The 21401-nt window shown below is 44.4% G+C and overlaps 1 protein-coding gene across 3 annotated transcripts in view; it reads left to right on the forward strand.

Moving 5' to 3' along the window:
• LOC131592352 (WD repeat-containing protein 7-like) overlaps positions 1 to 21401 on the forward strand; it is a 59402-nt gene that overhangs the window by 18698 nt on the left and 19303 nt on the right. For 2 of the 3 annotated variants that reach the window (XM_058863796.1, XM_058863797.1), the window contains exons 17-20: positions 380 to 451; positions 1839 to 1957; positions 2599 to 2722; positions 4666 to 4779. In XM_058863796.1, the coding sequence (XP_058719779.1) occupies positions 380 to 451; positions 1839 to 1957; positions 2599 to 2722; positions 4666 to 4779 (429 nt within the window). The remainder of the gene's footprint in view (positions 1 to 379; positions 452 to 1838; positions 1958 to 2598; positions 2723 to 4665; positions 4780 to 21401) is intronic. The other variant, XM_058863798.1, reaches the window with a different exon arrangement.

Raw genomic sequence — 21401 nt, forward strand, 5'->3', positions numbered from 1 at the left:
GAATATTAATTTTAATTTGAATATTAATTTTGAATGGAATTAATCTTCCTGTGCTGCTCTCCTCACTCTGCTTTCACTTTTCTCTCTTTTATTTCCTTTTCTTTCTGAATATTAATTTTAATTTGAATATTAATTTGGAATTGGATTTTAATTTGAATATTAATTTTTAATTTAAATAATAATTTTCCTGTGCTGCTCTCCTGGCTCTGCTCTCACTTTTCTCTCTTTTATTCCCTATTCTGTCTGAATATTAATTTTGAATTTTATATTAATTTTGAATTTAATATTAATTTTAATTTGAATATTAATTTTCCTGTGCTGCTCTCCTGGCTCTGCTCTCACTTTTCTCTCTTTTATTCCCTTTTCTCTCCTGCTGAAGCCGCTGCTCCCGGCGCGGATTCCGGCCCCGCCGACAGCTCCGCTTTCCATCCCTGTTTCTTGGTCAATGAAGGTATTCCCTCCTTCCTCTTCCTCCTCTTCCTCCTTTTCCTGCTCACCTCACATCTCATTCCGGCTTCATCTGCAATTTATTCATTTATAATGGATTTATTTGCATATTGTAATATTTAAATTTGAATTTAACAGCTGCCTGGGAATTTTTGGGGGATTTTTGGGGATTTTTTGGGATTTTTTTGGGATTTTTTGGGAATTTTTGGGGGGGATTTTTGGGGATTTTTTGGGGGGATTTTGGGGATTTTTTTGGGGAGTTTTTGGGGGATTTTTTTTTTTATTTTTGGGGGGATTTTTTGGGATTTTTTGAGATTTTTGTGGATTTTTTTTATATTTTTTGTGGATTTTTTTTTTTATTTTTTGAGGGACTTTTGGGGGGATTTTTTGGATATTTTGGGGGATTTTTTGGGATTTTTGGGGGATTTTTTTGGAATTTTTTTTTATTTTTGGGGGGATTTTTTTTTGGGGGGGGATTTTTGGGGGGATTTTTGGGGATTTTTGGGGGATTTTTTTGGGGATTTTTTGTACGATTTTTGGGGATTTTTTGTACGATTTTTTTTGAGTTTTGGGGATTTTTTTTAATTTTTTGGGGATTTTTTGGGGAATTATTTTGGATTTTTTGGGATTCTTTGGGATTTTTTTTTATTTTTGGGGGGATTTTTTTGGGATTTTTGGGGGGGATTTTTTGGGATTTTTTTGGAATTTTTTTGGAATTTTGGGGGGGATTTTTTGGGGATTTTTTTGAGTTTTTCTGGGATTTTTGGGATGTTTGGGATTTTTGGGGGCATTTTTTGGGGATTTTTTGGATTTTGGGGGATTTTTTGGGATTTTTGGGGGGATTTTTTGGGATTCTTTTTTTTGGGGGGGAGGTTTTGGAGAATTTTTTGGGGATTTTTGGGGACTATATAGGATTTTTTTTGGATTTTTGGGATTTTTTTTATTTTGGGGGATTTTTTAGGATTTTTGGGGGGATTTTTTGGGATTCTTTTATTTTTGGGGATTTTTTGGGGGGAGTTTTTGGGGATTTGAGGGGATTTTTGGGGGAATTTTTTTTATTATTTTTTTAGGATTTTTTGGAGATTTTTGGGGGGATTTTTTTGAGATTCTTGGGATTTTTGAGGATTTAGGGTGGGATTTTTTTGGGATTTTTTGGAGGATTTTTTAGGATTTTTGGATATATTTTGGTGGGATTTTGGGGATTTTTTTAGGGATTTTTGGGGGGGATTTTTTGGGATTTTTGGGGGGATTTTGGGGGGAATTTTTTGGGATTTTTTGGGGGATTTTTTGGGATTTTTGGGGGGATTTTTTTAGGGATTTTTGGGCTGGATGTTTGGGATTTTTGGGATTTCAGGGATGGATTTTTGGGATGAGTTTTCCATGTTTTCCAGGCTGGAGCCAGCTGGCTGCCATGCACTGTGTGATGCTCCCGGAGCTGCTGGGGCTGGAGCGATTCCGGCCGCCGCTGCTGGAGATGTTGGCTCGGCGCTGGCAGGATCGGTGCCTGGAGGTGAGCTGGGAATTCTGGGAATGCTCTTCCCAAAGTTTTTATCCAGGAATGTTCCCTCTGGAATGGCTGGAGTGGCGCTCACGGCCCGTGGGGAACTGTTCCCATGTTCCCAGTTTGTTTGGGATGTTTCCCAGTGCTCCCAGTTTATTTGGGATGGCTTCCAGTTCAACCAGGGATGATTCCCAGTGCTCCCAGTTTATTTGGGATGGCTCCCAGTTTATGTAGGATGATTCCCAGTGCTCCCAGTTCCCCAGGGATGATTCCCAGTGGTTCCCAGTGGCTCCCAGTTTACCCAGTTTAACCAGTTTAACCCATTGTGTGCCACAGGCGCTGCTGCTGGCCGAGCTGCGCAGGATGGAGCAGCCCCAGGGATGATTCCCAGTGCTCCCAGTTTAACCAGGGATGATTCCCAGTGGTTCCCAGCCATTCCCAGTGGCTCCCAGTGCTCCCAGTTTAACCAGTTTGGGTTCTCCAGGTGCAGGAGGCAGCACAGGCGCTGCTGCTGGCCGAGCTGCGCAGGATGGAGCAGCCCCAGGGATGATTCCCAGTGCTCCCAGTTTAACCAGGAATGATTCCCAGTGGTTCCCAGCCATTTCCAGTGGCTCCCAGTGCTCCCAGTTTAACCAGTTTGGGTTCTGCAGGTGCGGGAGGCAGCGCAGGCGCTGCTGCTGGCCGAGCTGCGCAGGATGGAGCAGTCGGGGCGGAAGGAAACCATCGACGCTTGGGCTCCGTACCTGCCCCAGCACATGGACAGCCTCATCTCCCGTAAGGATCCGCCGGGAAATATCCCGGGAATCGGGAATTCCCAAAAATTCCCACTGGAAAATCCACCTGGAATCGGGAATTCCCAAAAAATCCCGCTGGGAAAATGCCCCTGGAATTGGGAATTCCCAAAAAACCCCACTGGGAAAATGCCTCGGGAATTGGGAATTCCCAAAAAACCCCACCAGGAAATCCACCATGAATTGGGAATTCCGAAAAATCCCGCTGGGAAAATGCCCCTGGAATTGGGAATTCCCAAAAACCCTGCCCCAAAAGTGCTCCCAAGAAACCACCCTGGGAATTCCTGTATTGTTAATATTAACATTAATATTAACATTAATATTAATGTTAACATTAATATTAATGTTATCATTAATATTAACATCATTATTAATGTTAATATTAATCTGGATATTTTAGTAATAATAGTGATATTATATTATTATATTATTAATAATATTTAGATTATTAAATTATTAATAATATTGATATTATTAAATTCTTATATTATTCCGGTTATTATATTACTACATTATTATATTATTACATTATTCATATAATTATATTAATGTATTACTATATCAACTTATTTATATTACTACATTATCATATTAATATTAATATTATTAATATTAATTAATTAAATAAATTAATAATAATTTAATTAATATTAAATAAATAAATATTAAATAATAAATTAAATAAATAAATATTAAATAAATAAAACATTTATATTATTAAATATTAATAATATTAATCATATTATTGATATTATTATATTATTCCTATTATTGATATTATATTATTACATTACTCTATAATTATATTATTAATAATGTATTATATTATTACTGCATTATTATGTTATTTATATTATTATTAATAATATTATTCTTAATAGTAATAATTATTATCACGTGATAATAATTAATGATGGTGTTAAATGGGAATGGAATTCCTGGAATTGCGTGGGTGTTGGGATTTGTTTTGGAATTTTTATGGGAATTCCTGGAATTCCAGATCCAGCTCACACCAATTCCCAGTCTGGCTGTTCCAATGGACACCAATTCCCAGTCTGGCTGTTCCAATGGACACCAATTCCCAGTCTGGCTGTTCCAGCACACACCAATTCCCAGTTTAGCTGTTCCAGCTCACACCAATTCCCAGTCTGGCTGTTCCAATGGACACCAATTCCCAGTCTGGCTGTTCCAATGGACACCAATTCCCAGTTTAGCTGTTCCAGCTCACACCAATTCCCAGTCTGGCTGTTCCAATGGACACCAATTCCCAGTTTAGCTGTTCCAGCTCACACCAATTCCCAGTCTGGCTGTTCCAATGGACACCAATTCCCAGTCTGGCTGTTCCAATGGACACCAATTCCCAGTTTAGCTGTTCCAGCTCACACCAATTCCCAGTCTGGCTGTTCCAATGGACACCAATTCCCAGTTTAGCTGTTCCAGCTCACACCAATTCCCAGTCTGGCTGTTCCAATGGACACCAATTCCCAGTCTGGCTGTTCCAGCTCACACCAATTCCCAGTCTGGCTGTTCCAGCACACACCAATTCCCAGTCTGGCTGTTCCAGCACACACCAATTCCCAGTCTGGCTGTTCCAGCTCACACCAATTCCCAGTCTGGCTGTTCCAGCTCACACCAATTCCCAGTCTGGCTGTTCCAGCACACACCAATTCCCAGTCTGGCTGTTCCAGCACACACCAATTCCCAGTCTGGCTGTTCCAGCACACACCAATTCCCAGTCTGGCTGTTCCAGCACACACCAATTCCCAGTCTGGCTGTTCCAGCACACACCAATTCCCAGTCTGGCTGTTCCAGCACACACCAATTCCCAGTCTGGCTGTTCCAGGCTCATCCTGTGCCTCTCAGGATCAGGATCTGGGATCAGGGATCCATTCCCGGTGTCTGATCCGTGTTTCCGGTGTTTTCCAGCGGGAGTGACCTCGGAATCCCTCCAGGCTCCGTCCGGCACCGCGGATCCGTCGGGAGTGGAGGCCAAAGTGCAGGAGGAGGAGCCGGAGCTGGCTGATGATGACATGGCAGCGGGTGAGTGATCCCGGCATTCCCATCCATGGGATAACATTCCCATCATTCCCATCCATGGGATAACATTCCCATCATTCCCATCCATGGGATAACATTCCCATCATTCCCATCATTCCCATCCATGGGATAACATTCCCATCATTCCCATCCATGGGATAACATTCCCATCATTCCCATCATTCCCATCCATGGGATAACATTCCCATCATTCCCATCATTCCCATCCATGGGATAACATTCCCATCATTCCCATCCATGGGATAACATTCCCATCATTCCCATCATTCCCATCCATGGGATAACATTCCCATCATTCCCATCCATGGGATAACATTCCCATCATTCCCATCCATGGGATAACATTCCCATCATTCCCATCCATGGGATAACATTCCCATCATTCCCATCATTCCCATCCATGGGATAACATTCCCAGCATTCCCATCCATGGGATAACATTCCCATCATTCCCATCCATGGGATAACATTCCCATCATTCCCATCATTCCCATCCATGGGATAACATTCCCATCATTCCCATCATTCCCATCCATGGGATAACATTCCCATCATTCCCAGCATTCCCATCCATGGGATAACATTCCCATCATTCCCATCCATGGGATAACATTCCCATCATTCCCATCATTCCCATCCATGGGATAACATTCCCAGCATTCCCATCCATGGGATAACATTCCCAGCATTCCCATCATTCCCATCCATGGGATAACATTCCCATCATTCCCATCCATGGGATAACATTCCCATCATTCCCATCCATGGGATAACATTCCCATCATTCCCATCCATGGGATAACATTCCCATCATTCCCATCATTCCCATCCATGGGATAACATTCCCATCATTCCCAGCATTCCCATCCATGGGATAACATTCCCATCATTCCCAGCATTCCCATCCATGGGATAACATTCCCAGCATTCCCATCCATGGGATAACATTCCCATCATTCCCATCCATGGGATAACATTCCCAGCATTCCCATCATTCCCATCCATGGGATAACATTCCCATCATTCCCATCATTCCCATCCATGGGATAACATTCCCATCATTCCCATCATTCCCATCCATGGGATAACATTCCCATCATTCCCATCCATGGGATAACATTCCCATCATTCCCATCCATGGGATAACATTCCCATCATTCCCATCCATGGGATAACATTCCCATCATTCCCATCCATGGGATAACATTCCCATCATTCCCAGCATTCCCATCCATGGGATAACATTCCCATCATTCCCATCCATGGGATAACATTCCCATCATTCCCATCATTCCCATCCATGGGATAACATTCCCATCATTCCCATCCATGGGATAACATTCCCAGCATTCCCATCCATGGGATAACATTCCCATCATTCCCATCCATGGGATAACATTCCCAGCATTCCCATCCATGGGATAACATTCCCATCATTCCCATCCATGGGATAACATTCCCATCATTCCCATCCATGGGATAACATTCCCATCATTCCCATCATTCCCATCCATGGGATAACATTCCCATCATTCCCATCCATGGGATAACATTCCCATCATTCCCATCCATGGGATAACATTCCCAGCATTCCCATCCATGGGATAACATTCCCATCATTCCCATCCATGGGATAACATTCCCATCATTCCCATCATTCCCATCCATGGGATAACATTCCCATCATTCCCATCATTCCCATCCATGGGATAACATTCCCATCATTCCCATCCATGGGATAACATTCCCATCATTCCCAGCATTCCCATCCATGGGATAACATTCCCAGCATTCCCATCCATGGGATAACATTCCCATCATTCCCATCCATGGGATAACATTCCCATCATTCCCATCATTCCCATCCATGGGATAACATTCCCATCATTCCCATCATTCCCATCCATGGGATAACATTCCCATCATTCCCATCCATGGGATAACATTCCCATCATTCCCATCCATGGGATAACATTCCCATCATTCCCATCCATGGGATAACATTCCCATCATTCCCATCATTCCCATCCATGGGATAACATTCCCAGCATTCCCATCCATGGGATAACATTCCCATCATTCCCATCCATGGGATAACATTCCCATCATTCCCATCATTCCCATCCATGGGATAACATTCCCAGCATTCCCATCCATGGGATAACATTCCCATCATTCCCAGCATTCCCATCCATGGGATAACATTCCCATCATTCCCATCCATGGGATAACATTCCCATCATTCCCATCATTCCCATCCATGGGATAACATTCCCATCATTCCCATCCATGGGATAACATTCCCATCATTCCCATCCATGGGATAACATTCCCATCATTCCCATCCATGGGATAACATTCCCATCATTCCCATCCATGGGATAACATTCCCATCATTCCCATCATTCCCATCCATGGGATAACATTCCCATCATTCCCATCCATGGGATAACATTCCCAGCATTCCCATCATTCCCATCCATGGGATAACATTCCCATCATTCCCATCCATGGGATAACATTCCCATCATTCCCATCCATGGGATAACATTCCCATCATTCCCATCCATGGGATAACATTCCCATCATTCCCATCATTCCCATCCATGGGATAACATTCCCATCATTCCCATCCATGGGATAACATTCCCAGCATTCCCATCCATGGGATAAAATTCCCAGCATTCCCATCCATGGGATAACATTCCCATCATTCCCAGCATTCCCATCCATGGGATAACATTCCCATCATTCCCATCCATGGGATAACATTCCCATCATTCCCAGCATTCCCATCCATGGGATAACATTCCCATCATTCCCATCCATGGGATAACATTCCCAGCATTCCCATCCATGGGATAACATTCCCATCATTCCCATCATTCCCATCCATGGGATAACATTCCCATCATTCCCATCCATGGGATAACATTCCCATCATTCCCATCATTCCCATCCATGGGATAACATTCCCATCATTCCCATCCATGGGATAACATTCCCATCATTCCCATCCATGGGATAACATTCCCATCATTCCCATCATTCCCATCCATGGGATAACATTCCCATCATTCCCATCATTCCCATCCATGGGATAACATTCCCATCATTCCCATCCATGGGATAACATTCCCATCATTCCCATCATTCCCATCCATGGGATAACATTCCCATCATTCCCATCCATGGGATAACATTCCCATCATTCCCATCCATGGGATAACATTCCCATCATTCCCAGCATTCCCATCCATGGGATAACATTCCCAGCATTCCCATCCATGGGATAACATTCCCATCATTCCCATCCATGGGATAACATTCCCATCATTCCCATCCATGGGATAACATTCCCATCATTCCCATCCATGGGATAACATTCCCAGCATTCCCATCCATGGGATAACATTCCCATCATTCCCATCCATGGGATAACATTCCCATCATTCCCATCATTCCCATCCATGGGATAACATTCCCATCATTCCCATCCATGGGATAACATTCCCATCATTCCCATCATTCCCATCCATGGGATAACATTCCCATCATTCCCATCATTCCCATCCATGGGATAACATTCCCATCATTCCCATCCATGGGATAACATTCCCATCATTCCCATCCATGGGATAACATTCCCAGCATTCCCAGCATTCCCATCCATGGGATAACATTCCCATCATTCCCATCCATGGGATAACATTCCCATCATTCCCATCCATGGGATAACATTCCCAGCATTCCCATCCATGGGATAACATTCCCATCATTCCCATCCATGGGATAACATTCCCATCATTCCCATCATTCCCATCCATGGGATAACATTCCCATCATTCCCATCATTCCCATCCATGGGATAACATTCCCATCATTCCCATCCATGGGATAACATTCCCATCATTCCCATCCATGGGATAACATTCCCATCATTCCCATCCATGGGATAACATTCCCATCATTCCCATCCATGGGATAACATTCCCAGCATTCCCATCATTCCCATCCATGGGATAACATTCCCATCATTCCCATCCATGGGATAACATTCCCATCATTCCCATCATTCCCATCCATGGGATAACATTCCCATCATTCCCATCCATGGGATAACATTCCCATCATTCCCATCCATGGGATAACATTCCCATCATTCCCATCCATGGGATAACATTCCCATCATTCCCATCCATGGGATAACATTCCCATCATTCCCATCCATGGGATAACATTCCCATCATTCCCATCATTCCCATCCATGGGATAACATTCCCATCATTCCCATCCATGGGATAACATTCCCATCATTCCCATCCATGGGATAACATTCCCATCATTCCCATCCATGGGATAACATTCCCATCATTCCCATCATTCCCATCCATGGGATAACATTCCCATCATTCCCATCCATGGGATAACATTCCCATCATTCCCATCATTCCCATCCATGGGATAACATTCCCATCATTCCCATCCATGGGATAACATTCCCATCATTCCCATCCATGGGATAACATTCCCATCATTCCCATCCATGGGATAACATTCCCAGCATTCCCATCCATGGGATAAAATTCCCATCATTCCCATCATTCCCATCCATGGGATAACATTCCCATCATTCCCATCATTCCCATCCATGGGATAACATTCCCATCATTCCCATCCATGGGATAACATTCCCATCATTCCCATCCATGGGATAACATTCCCATCATTCCCATCATTCCCATCCATGGGATAACATTCCCATCATTCCCATCCATGGGATAACATTCCCATCATTCCCATCATTCCCATCCATGGGATAACATTCCCAGCATTCCCATCCATGGGATAACATTCCCATCATTCCCATCCATGGGATAACATTCCCATCATTCCCATCCATGGGATAACATTCCCAGCATTCCCATCCATGGGATAAAATTCCCATCATTCCCATCATTCCCATCCATGGGATAACATTCCCATCATTCCCATCATTCCCATCCATGGGATAACATTCCCATCATTCCCATCCATGGGATAACATTCCCATCATTCCCATCCATGGGATAACATTCCCATCATTCCCATCCATGGGATAACATTCCCATCATTCCCATCCATGGGATAACATTCCCATCATTCCCATCCATGGGATAACATTCCCATCATTCCCATCATTCCCATCCATGGGATAACATTCCCATCATTCCCATCCATGGGATAACATTCCCATCATTCCCATCCATGGGATAACATTCCCATCATTCCCATCCATGGGATAACATTCCCATCATTCCCATCCATGGGATAACATTCCCATCATTCCCATCCATGGGATAACATTCCCATCATTCCCATCCATGGGATAACATTCCCATCATTCCCATCCATGGGATAACATTCCCATCATTCCCATCCATGGGATAACATTCCCATCATTCCCATCCATGGGATAACATTCCCATCATTCCCATCCATGGGATAACATTCCCATCATTCCCATCCATGGGATAACATTCCCATCATTCCCATCCATGGGATAACATTCCCATCATTCCCATCCATGGGATAACATTCCCATCATTCCCATCATTCCCATCCATGGGATAACATTCCCATCATTCCCATCCATGGGATAACATTCCCATCATTCCCATCATTCCCATCCATGGGATAACATTCCCATCATTCCCATCATTCCCATCCATGGGATAACATTCCCATCATTCCCATCATTCCCATCCATGGGATAACATTCCCATCATTCCCATCCATGGGATAACATTCCCATCATTCCCATCCATGGGATAACATTCCCATCATTCCCATCCATGGGATAACATTCCCATCATTCCCATCCATGGGATAACATTCCCATCATTCCCATCATTCCCATCCATGGGATAACATTCCCATCATTCCCATCCATGGGATAACATTCCCATCATTCCCATCATTCCCATCCATGGGATAACATTCCCAGCATTCCCATCCATGGGATAACATTCCCATCATTCCCATCATTCCCATCCATGGGATAACATTCCCATCATTCCCATCCATGGGATAACATTCCCATCATTCCCATCCATGGGATAACATTCCCATCATTCCCATCCATGGGATAACATTCCCAGCATTCCCATCCATGGGATAAAATTCCCATCATTCCCATCATTCCCATCCATGGGATAACATTCCCATCATTCCCATCATTCCCATCCATGGGATAACATTCCCATCATTCCCATCCATGGGATAACATTCCCATCATTCCCATCCATGGGATAACATTCCCATCATTCCCATCATTCCCATCCATGGGATAACATTCCCATCATTCCCATCCATGGGATAACATTCCCATCATTCCCATCATTCCCATCCATGGGATAACATTCCCATCATTCCCATCCATGGGATAACATTCCCATCATTCCCATCCATGGGATAACATTCCCAGCATTCCCATCCATGGGATAACATTCCCATCATTCCCATCCATGGGATAACATTCCCATCATTCCCATCCATGGGATAACATTCCCATCATTCCCATCCATGGGATAACATTCCCATCATTCCCATCATTCCCATCCATGGGATAACATTCCCATCATTCCCATCCATGGGATAACATTCCCATCATTCCCATCATTCCCATCCATGGGATAACATTCCCATCATTCCCATCCATGGGATAACATTCCCATCATTCCCATCATTCCCATCCATGGGATAACATTCCCATCATTCCCATCATTCCCATCCATGGGATAACATTCCCATCATTCCCATCATTCCCATCCATGGGATAACATTCCCATCATTCCCATCCATGGGATAACATTCCCATCATTCCCATCCATGGGATAACATTCCCATCATTCCCATCCATGGGATAACATTCCCAGCATTCCCATCCATGGGATAACATTCCCATCATTCCCAGCGTTCCCATCCATGGGATAACATTCCCATCATTCCCATCCATGGGATAACATTCCCATCATTCCCATCATTCCCATCCATGGGATAACATTCCCAGCATTCCCATCCATGGGATAACATTCCCATCATTCCCATCCATGGGGTAACATTCCCATCATTCCCATCATTCCCATCCATGGGATAACATTCCCATCATTCCCATCCATGGGATAACATTCCCAGCATTCCCATCCATGGGATAACATTCCCAGCATTCCCATCCATGGGATAACATTCCCATCATTCCCATCCATGGGATAACATTCCCATCATTCCCATCCATGGGATAACATTCCCATCATTCCCATCCATGGGATAACATTCCCATCATTCCCATCATTCCCATCCATGGGATAACATTCCCATCATTCCCATCCATGGGATAACATTCCCATCATTCCCATCCATGGGATAACATTCCCATCATTCCCATCATTCCCATCCATGGGATAACATTCCCATCATTCCCATCCATGGGATAACATTCCCATCATTCCCATCATTCCCATCCATGGGATAACATTCCCATCATTCCCATCCATGGGATAACATTCCCATCATTCCCATCATTCCCATCCATGGGATAACATTCCCAGCATTCCCATCCATGGGATAACATTCCCATCATTCCCATCATTCCCATCCATGGGATAACATTCCCATCATTCCCATCATTCCCATCCATGGGATAACATTCCCATCATTCCCATCATTCCCATCCATGGGATAACATTCCCATCATTCCCATCATTCCCATCCATGGGATAACATTCCCATCATTCCCATCATTCCCATCCATGGGATAACATTCCCATCATTCCCATCCATGGGATAACATTCCCATCATTCCCATCATTCCCATCCATGGGATAACATTCCCATCATTCCCATCCATGGGATAACATTCCCATCATTCCCATCCATGGGATAACATTCCCATCATTCCCATCATTCCCATCCATGGGATAACATTCCCATCATTCCCATCCATGGGATAACATTCCCATCATTCCCATCCATGGGATAACATTCCCATCATTCCCATCCATGGGATAACATTCCCATCATTCCCATCATTCCCATCCATGGGATAACATTCCCATCATTCCCATCATTCCCATCCATGGGATAACATTCCCATCATTCCCATCCATGGGATAACATTCCCATCATTCCCATCATTCCCATCCATGGGATAACATTCCCAGCATTCCCATCCATGGGATAACATTCCCATCATTCCCATCCATGGGATAACATTCCCATCATTCCCAGCATTCCCATCCATGGGATAACATTCCCATCATTCCCATCATTCCCATCCATGGGATAACATTCCCATCATTCCCATCCATGGGATAACATTCCCAGCATTCCCATCCATGGGATAACATTCCCATCATTCCCATCCATGGGATAACATTCCCATCATTCCCATCCATGGGATAACATTCCCATCATTCCCATCATTCCCATCCATGGGATAACATTCCCATCATTCCCATCCATGGGATAACATTCCCATCATTCCCATCCATGGGATAACATTCCCATCATTCCCATCCATGGGATAACATTCCCATCATTCCCATCATTCCCATCCATGGGATAACATTCCCATCATTCCCATCATTCCCATCCATGGGATAACATTCCCATCATTCCCATCCATGGGATAACATTCCCATCATTCCCATCCATGGGATAACATTCCCATCATTCCCATCATTCCCATCCATGGGATAACATTCCCAGCATTCCCATCCATGGGATAACATTCCCATCATTCCCATCATTCCCATCCATGGGATAACATTCCCATCATTCCCATCCATGGGATAACATTCCCAGCATTCCCATCCATGGGATAACATTCCCATCATTCCCATCCATGGGATAACATTCCCATCATTCCCATCATTCCCATCCATGGGATAACATTCCCATCATTCCCATCATTCCCATCCATGGGATAACATTCCCATCATTCCCATCCATGGGATAACATTCCCATCATTCCCATCCATGGGATAACATTCCCATCATTCCCATCCATGGGATAACATTCCCATCATTCCCATCATTCCCATCCATGGGATAACATTCCCATCATTCCCATCCATGGGATAACATTCCCATCATTCCCAGCATTCCCATCCATGGGATAACATTCCCATCATTCCCATCCATGGGATAACATTCCCAGCATTCCCATCCATGGGATAACATTCCCATCATTCCCATCATTCCCATCCATGGGATAACATTCCCATCATTCCCATCCATGGGATAACATTCCCATCATTCCCATCCATGGGATAACATTCCCAGCATTCCCATCCATGGGATAAAATTCCCATCATTCCCATCATTCCCATCCATGGGATAACATTCCCATCATTCCCATCATTCCCATCCATGGGATAACATTCCCATCATTCCCATCCATGGGATAACATTCCCATCATTCCCATCCATGGGATAACATTCCCATCATTCCCATCATTCCCATCCATGGGATAACATTCCCATCATTCCCATCCATGGGATAACATTCCCATCATTCCCATCATTCCCATCCATGGGATAACATTCCCAGCATTCCCATCCATGGGATAACATTCCCATCATTCCCATCCATGGGATAACATTCCCATCATTCCCATCCATGGGATAACATTCCCATCATTCCCATCCATGGGATAACATTCCCATCATTCCCATCCATGGGATAACATTCCCATCATTCCCATCCATGGGATAACATTCCCATCATTGCCATCCATGGGATAACATTCCCATCATTCCCATCATTCCCATCCATGGGATAACATTCCCATCATTCCCATCCATGGGATAACATTCCCATCATTCCCATCATTCCCATCCATGGGATAACATTCCCATCATTCCCATCATTCCCATCCATGGGATAACATTCCCATCATTCCCATCATTCCCATCCATGGGATAACATTCCCATCATTCCCATCCATGGGATAACATTCCCATCATTCCCAGCATTCCCATCCATGGGATAACATTCCCATCATTCCCATCATTCCCATCCATGGGATAACATTCCCATCATTCCCATCATTCCCATCCATGGGATAACATTCCCATCATTCCCAGCATTCCCATCCATGGGATAACATTCCCATCATTCCCAGCGTTCCCATCCATGGGATAACATTCCCAGCATTCCCATCCATGGGATAACATTCCCAGCATTCCCATCCATGGGATAACATTCCCATCATTCCCATCATTCCCATCCATGGGATAACATTCCCATCATTCCCATCCATGGGATAACATTCCCATCATTCCCATCCATGGGATAACATTCCCATCATTCCCATCCATGGGATAACATTCCCAGCATTCCCATCCATGGGATAAAATTCCCATCATTCCCATCATTCCCATCCATGGGATAACATTCCCATCATTCCCATCATTCCCATCCATGGGATAACATTCCCATCATTCCCATCCATGGGATAACATTCCCATCATTCCCATCCATGGGATAACATTCCCATCATTCCCATCATTCCCATCCATGGGATAACATTCCCATCATTCCCATCCATGGGATAACATTCCCATCATTCCCATCATTCCCATCCATGGGATAACATTCCCATCATTCCCATCCATGGGATAACATTCCCATCATTCCCATCCATGGGATAACATTCCCAGCATTCCCATCCATGGGATAACATTCCCATCATTCCCATCCATGGGATAACATTCCCATCATTCCCATCCATGGGATAACATTCCCATCATTCCCATCCATGGGATAACATTCCCATCATTCCCATCATTCCCATCCATGGGATAACATTCCCATCATTCCCATCCATGGGATAACATTCCCATCATTCCCATCATTCCATCCATGGGATAACATTCCCATCATTCCCATCCATGGGATAACATTCCCATCATTCCCATCATTCCCATCCATGGGATAACATTCCCATCATTCCCATCATTCCCATCCATGGGATAACATTCCCATCATTCCCATCATTCCCATCCATGGGATAACATTCCCATCATTCCCATCCATGGGATAACATTCCCATCATTCCCATCCATGGGATAACATTCCCATCATTCCCATCCATGGGATAACATTCCCAGCATTCCCATCCATGGGATAACATTCCCATCATTCCCAGCGTTCCCATCCATGGGATAACATTCCCATCATTCCCATCCATGGGATAACATTCCCATCATTCCCATCATTCCCATCCATGGGATAACATTCCCAGCATTCCCATCCATGGGATAACATTCCCATCATTCCCATCCATGGGGTAACATTCCCATCATTCCCATCATTCCCATCCATGGGATAACATTCCCATCATTCCCATCCATGGGATAACATTCCCAGCATTCCCATCCATGGGATAACATTCCCAGCATTCCCATCCATGGGATAACATTCCCATCATTCCCATCCATGGGATAACATTCCCATCATTCCCATCCATGGGATAACATTCCCATCATTCCCATCCATGGGATAACATTCCCATCATTCCCATCCATGGGATAACATTCCCATCATTCCCATCATTCCCATCCATGGGATAACATTCCCATCATTCCCATCCATGGGATAACATTCCCATCATTCCCATCCATGGGATAACATTCCCAGCATTCCCATCCATGGGATAACATTCCCATCATTCCCATCATTCCCATCCATGGGATAACATTCCCATCATTCCCATCATTCCCATCCATGGGATAACATTCCCATCATTCCCATCCATGGGATAACATTCCCATCATTCCCATCATTCCCATCCATGGGATAACATTCCCATCATTCCCATCATTCCCATCCATGGGATAACATTCCCATCATTCCCATCATTCCCATCCATGGGATAACATTCCCATCATTCCCATCCATGGGATAACATTCCCATCATTCCCATCCATGGGATAACATTCCCATCATTCCCATCCATGGGATAACATTCCCAGCATTCCCATCCATGGGATAACATTCCCATCATTCCCAGCGTTCCCATCCATGGGATAACATTCCCATCATTCCCATCCATGGGATAACATTCCCATCATTCCCATCATTCCCATCCATGGGATAACATTCCCAGCATTCCCATCCATGGGATAACATTCCCATCATTCCCATCCATGGGGTAACATTCCCATCATTCCCATCATTCCCATCCATGGGATAACATTCCCATCATTCCCATCCATGGGATAACATTCCCAGCATTCCCATCCATGGGATAACATTCCCAGCATTCCCATCCATGGGATAACATTCCCATCATTCCCATCCATGGGATAACATTCCCATCATTCCCATCCATGGGATAACATTCCCATCATTCCCATCCATGGGATAACATTCCCATCATTCCCATCCATGGGATAACATTCCCATCATTCCCATCATTCCCATCCATGGGATAACATTCCCATCATTCCCATCCATGGGATAACATTCCCATCATTCCCATCCATGGGATAACATTCCCAGCATTCCCATCCATGGGATAACATTCCCATCATTCCCATCATTCCCATCCATGGGATAACATTCCCATCATTCCCATCATTCCCATCCATGGGATAACATTCCCATCATTCCCATCCATGGGATAACATTCCCATCATTCCCATCATTCCCATCCATGGGATAACATTCCCATCATTCCCATCATTCCCATCCATGGGATAACATTCCCATCATTCCCATCATTCCCATCCATGGGATAACATTCCCATCATTCCCATCCATGGGATAACATTCCCATCATTCCCATCATTCCCATCCATGGGATAACATTCCCATCATTCCCATCATTCCCATCCATGGGATAACATTCCCAGCATTCCCATCCATGGGATAACATTCCCATCATTCCCATCCATGGGATAACATTCCCATCATTCCCATCCATGGGATAACATTCCCATCATTCCCATCATTCCCATCCATGGGATAACATTCCCATCATTCCCATCCATGGGATAACATTCCCATCATTCCCATCATTCCCATCCATGGGATAACATTCCCATCATTCCCATCCATGGGATAACATTCCCATCATTCCCATCATTCCCATCCATGGGATAACATTCCCAGCATTCCCATCCATGGGATAACATTCCCATCATTCCCATCATTCCCATCCATGGGATAACATTCCCATCATTCCCATCATTCCCATCCATGGGATAACATTCCCATCATTCCCATCATTCCCATCCATGGGATAACATTCCCATCATTCCCATCATTCCCATCCATGGGATAACATTCCCATCATTCCCATCATTCCCATCCATGGGATAACATTCCCATCATTCCCATCCATGGGATAACATTCCCATCATTCCCATCATTCCCATCCATGGGATAACATTCCCATCATTCCCATCCATGGGATAACATTCCCATCATTCCCATCCATGGGATAACATTCCCATCATTCCCATCATTCCCATCCATGGGATAACATTCCCATCATTCCCATCCATGGGATAACATTCCCATCATTCCCATCCATGGGATAACATTCCCATCATTCCCATCCATGGGATAACATTCCCATCATTCCCATCATTCCCATCCATGGGATAACATTCCCATCATTCCCATCATTCCCATCCATGGGATAACATTCCCATCATTCCCATCCATGGGATAACATTCCCATCATTCCCAGCATTCCCATCCATGGGATAACATTCCCAGCATTCCCATCCATGGGATAACATTCCCATCATTCCCATCCATGGGATAACATTCCCAGCATTCCCATCCATGGGATAACATTCCCATCATTCCCATCCATGGGATAACATTCCCATCATTCCCATCCATGGGATAACATTCCCAGCATTCCCATCATTCCCATCCATGGGATAACATTCCCATCATTCCCATCCATGGGATAACATTCCCAGCATTCCCATCCATGGGATAACATTCCCAGCATTCCCATCCATGGGATAACATTCCCATCATTCCCATCCATGGGATAACATTCCCATCATTCCCATCATTCCCATCCATGGGATAACATTCCCATCATTCCCATCATTCCCATCCATGGGATAACATTCCCATCATTCCCATCCATGGGATAACATTCCCATCATTCCCATCCATGGGATAACATTCCCAGCATTCCCATCCATGGGATAACATTCCCAGCATTCCCATCATTCCCATCCATGGGATAACATTCCCATCATTCCCATCCATGGGATAACATTCCCATCATTCCCATCATTCCCATCCATGGGATAACATTCCCATCATTCCCATCCATGGGATAACATTCCCAGCATTCCCATCATTCCCATCCATGGGATAACATTCCCTGCATTCCCATCATTCCCATCCATGGGATAACATTCCCATCATTCCCATCCATGGGATAACATTCCCATCATTCCCATCCATGGGATAACATTCCCAGCATTCCCATCCATGGGATAACATTCCCATCATTCCCATCATTCCCATCCATGGGATAACATTCCCATCATTCCCATCCATGGGATAACATTCCCATCATTCCCATCCATGGGATAACATTCCCATCATTCCCATCCATGGGATAACATTCCCATCATTCCCATCCATGGGATAACATTCCCATCATTCCCATCCATGGGATAACATTCCCATCATTCCCAGCATTCCCATCCATGGGATAACATTCCCATCATTCCCATCCATGGGATAACATTCCCATCATTCCCATCATTCCCATCCATGGGATAACATTCCCATCATTCCCATCCATGGGATAACATTCCCATCATTCCCATCATTCCCATCCATGGGATAACATTCCCATCATTCCCATCCATGGGATAACATTCCCATCATTCCCATCATTCCCATCCATGGGATAACATTCCCAGCATTCCCATCCATGGGATAACATTCCCATCATTCCCATCATTCCCATCCATGGGATAACATTCCCATCATTCCCATCCATGGGATAACATTCCCATCATTCCCATCATTCCCATCCATGGGATAACATTCCCATCATTCCCATCCATGGGATAACATTCCCATCATTCCCATCCATGGGATAACATTCCCATCATTCCCATCCATGGGATAACATTCCCATCATTCCCATCATTCCCATCCATGGGATAACATTCCCATCATTCCCATCATTCCCATCCATGGGATAACATTCCCATCATTCCCATCCATGGGATAACATTCCCATCATTCCCATCCATGGGATAACATTCCCATCATTCCCATCATTCCCATCCATGGGATAACATTCCCAGCATTCCCATCCATGGGATAACATTCCCATCATTCCCATCATTCCCATCCATGGGATAACATTCCCATCATTCCCATCCATGGGATAACATTCCCAGCATTCCCATCCATGGGATAACATTCCCATCATTCCCATCCATGGGATAACATTCCCATCATTCCCATCCATGGGATAACATTCCCATCATTCCCAGCATTCCCATCCATGGGATAACATTCCCATCATTCCCATCCATGGGATAACATTCCCAGCATTCCCATCCATGGGATAACATTCCCATCATTCCCATCCATGGGATAACATTCCCATCATTCCCATCCATGGGATAACATTCCCATCATTCCCATCATTCCCATCCATGGGATAACATTCCCATCATTCCCATCCATGGGATAACATTCCCATCATTCCCATCCATGGGATAACATTCCCATCATTCCCAGCGTTCCCATCCATGGGATAACATTCCCATCATTCCCATCCATGGGATAACATTCCCATCATTCCCATCATTCCCATCCATGGGATAACATTCCCATCATTCCCATCCATGGGATAACATTCCCATCATTCCCATCCATGGGATAACATTCCCATCATTCCCATCCATGGGATAACATTCCCATCATTCCCATCCATGGGATAACATTCCCATCATTCCCATCCATGGGATAACATTCCCAGCATTCCCATCCATGGGATAACATTCCCATCATTCCCATCCATGGGATAACATTCCCATCATTCCCATCCATGGGATAACATTCCCATCATTGCCATCCATGGGATAACATTCCCATCATTCCCATCATTCCCATCCATGGGATAACATTCCCATCATTCCCATCCATGGGATAACATTCCCATCATTCCCATCATTCCCATCCATGGGATAACATTCCCATCATTCCCATCATTCCCATCCATGGGATAACATTCCCATCATTCCCATCCATGGGATAACATTCCCATCATTCCCATCCATGGGATAACATTCCCATCATTCCCATCCATGGGATAACATTCCCATCATTCCCATCATTCCCATCCATGGGATAACATTCCCATCATTCCCATCCATGGGATAACATTCCCATCATTCCCAGCATTCCCATCCATGGGATAACATTCCCATCATTCCCATCCATGGGATAACATTCCCAGCATTCCCATCCATGGGATAACATTCCCATCATTCCCATCATTCCCATCCATGGGATAACATTCCCATCATTCCCATCCATGGGATAACATTCCCAT

Source organism: Poecile atricapillus, chromosome W (genome assembly GCF_030490865.1).
Source record: "Poecile atricapillus isolate bPoeAtr1 chromosome W, bPoeAtr1.hap1, whole genome shotgun sequence".
NCBI classification, from domain to species: domain Eukaryota; kingdom Metazoa; phylum Chordata; class Aves; order Passeriformes; family Paridae; genus Poecile; species Poecile atricapillus.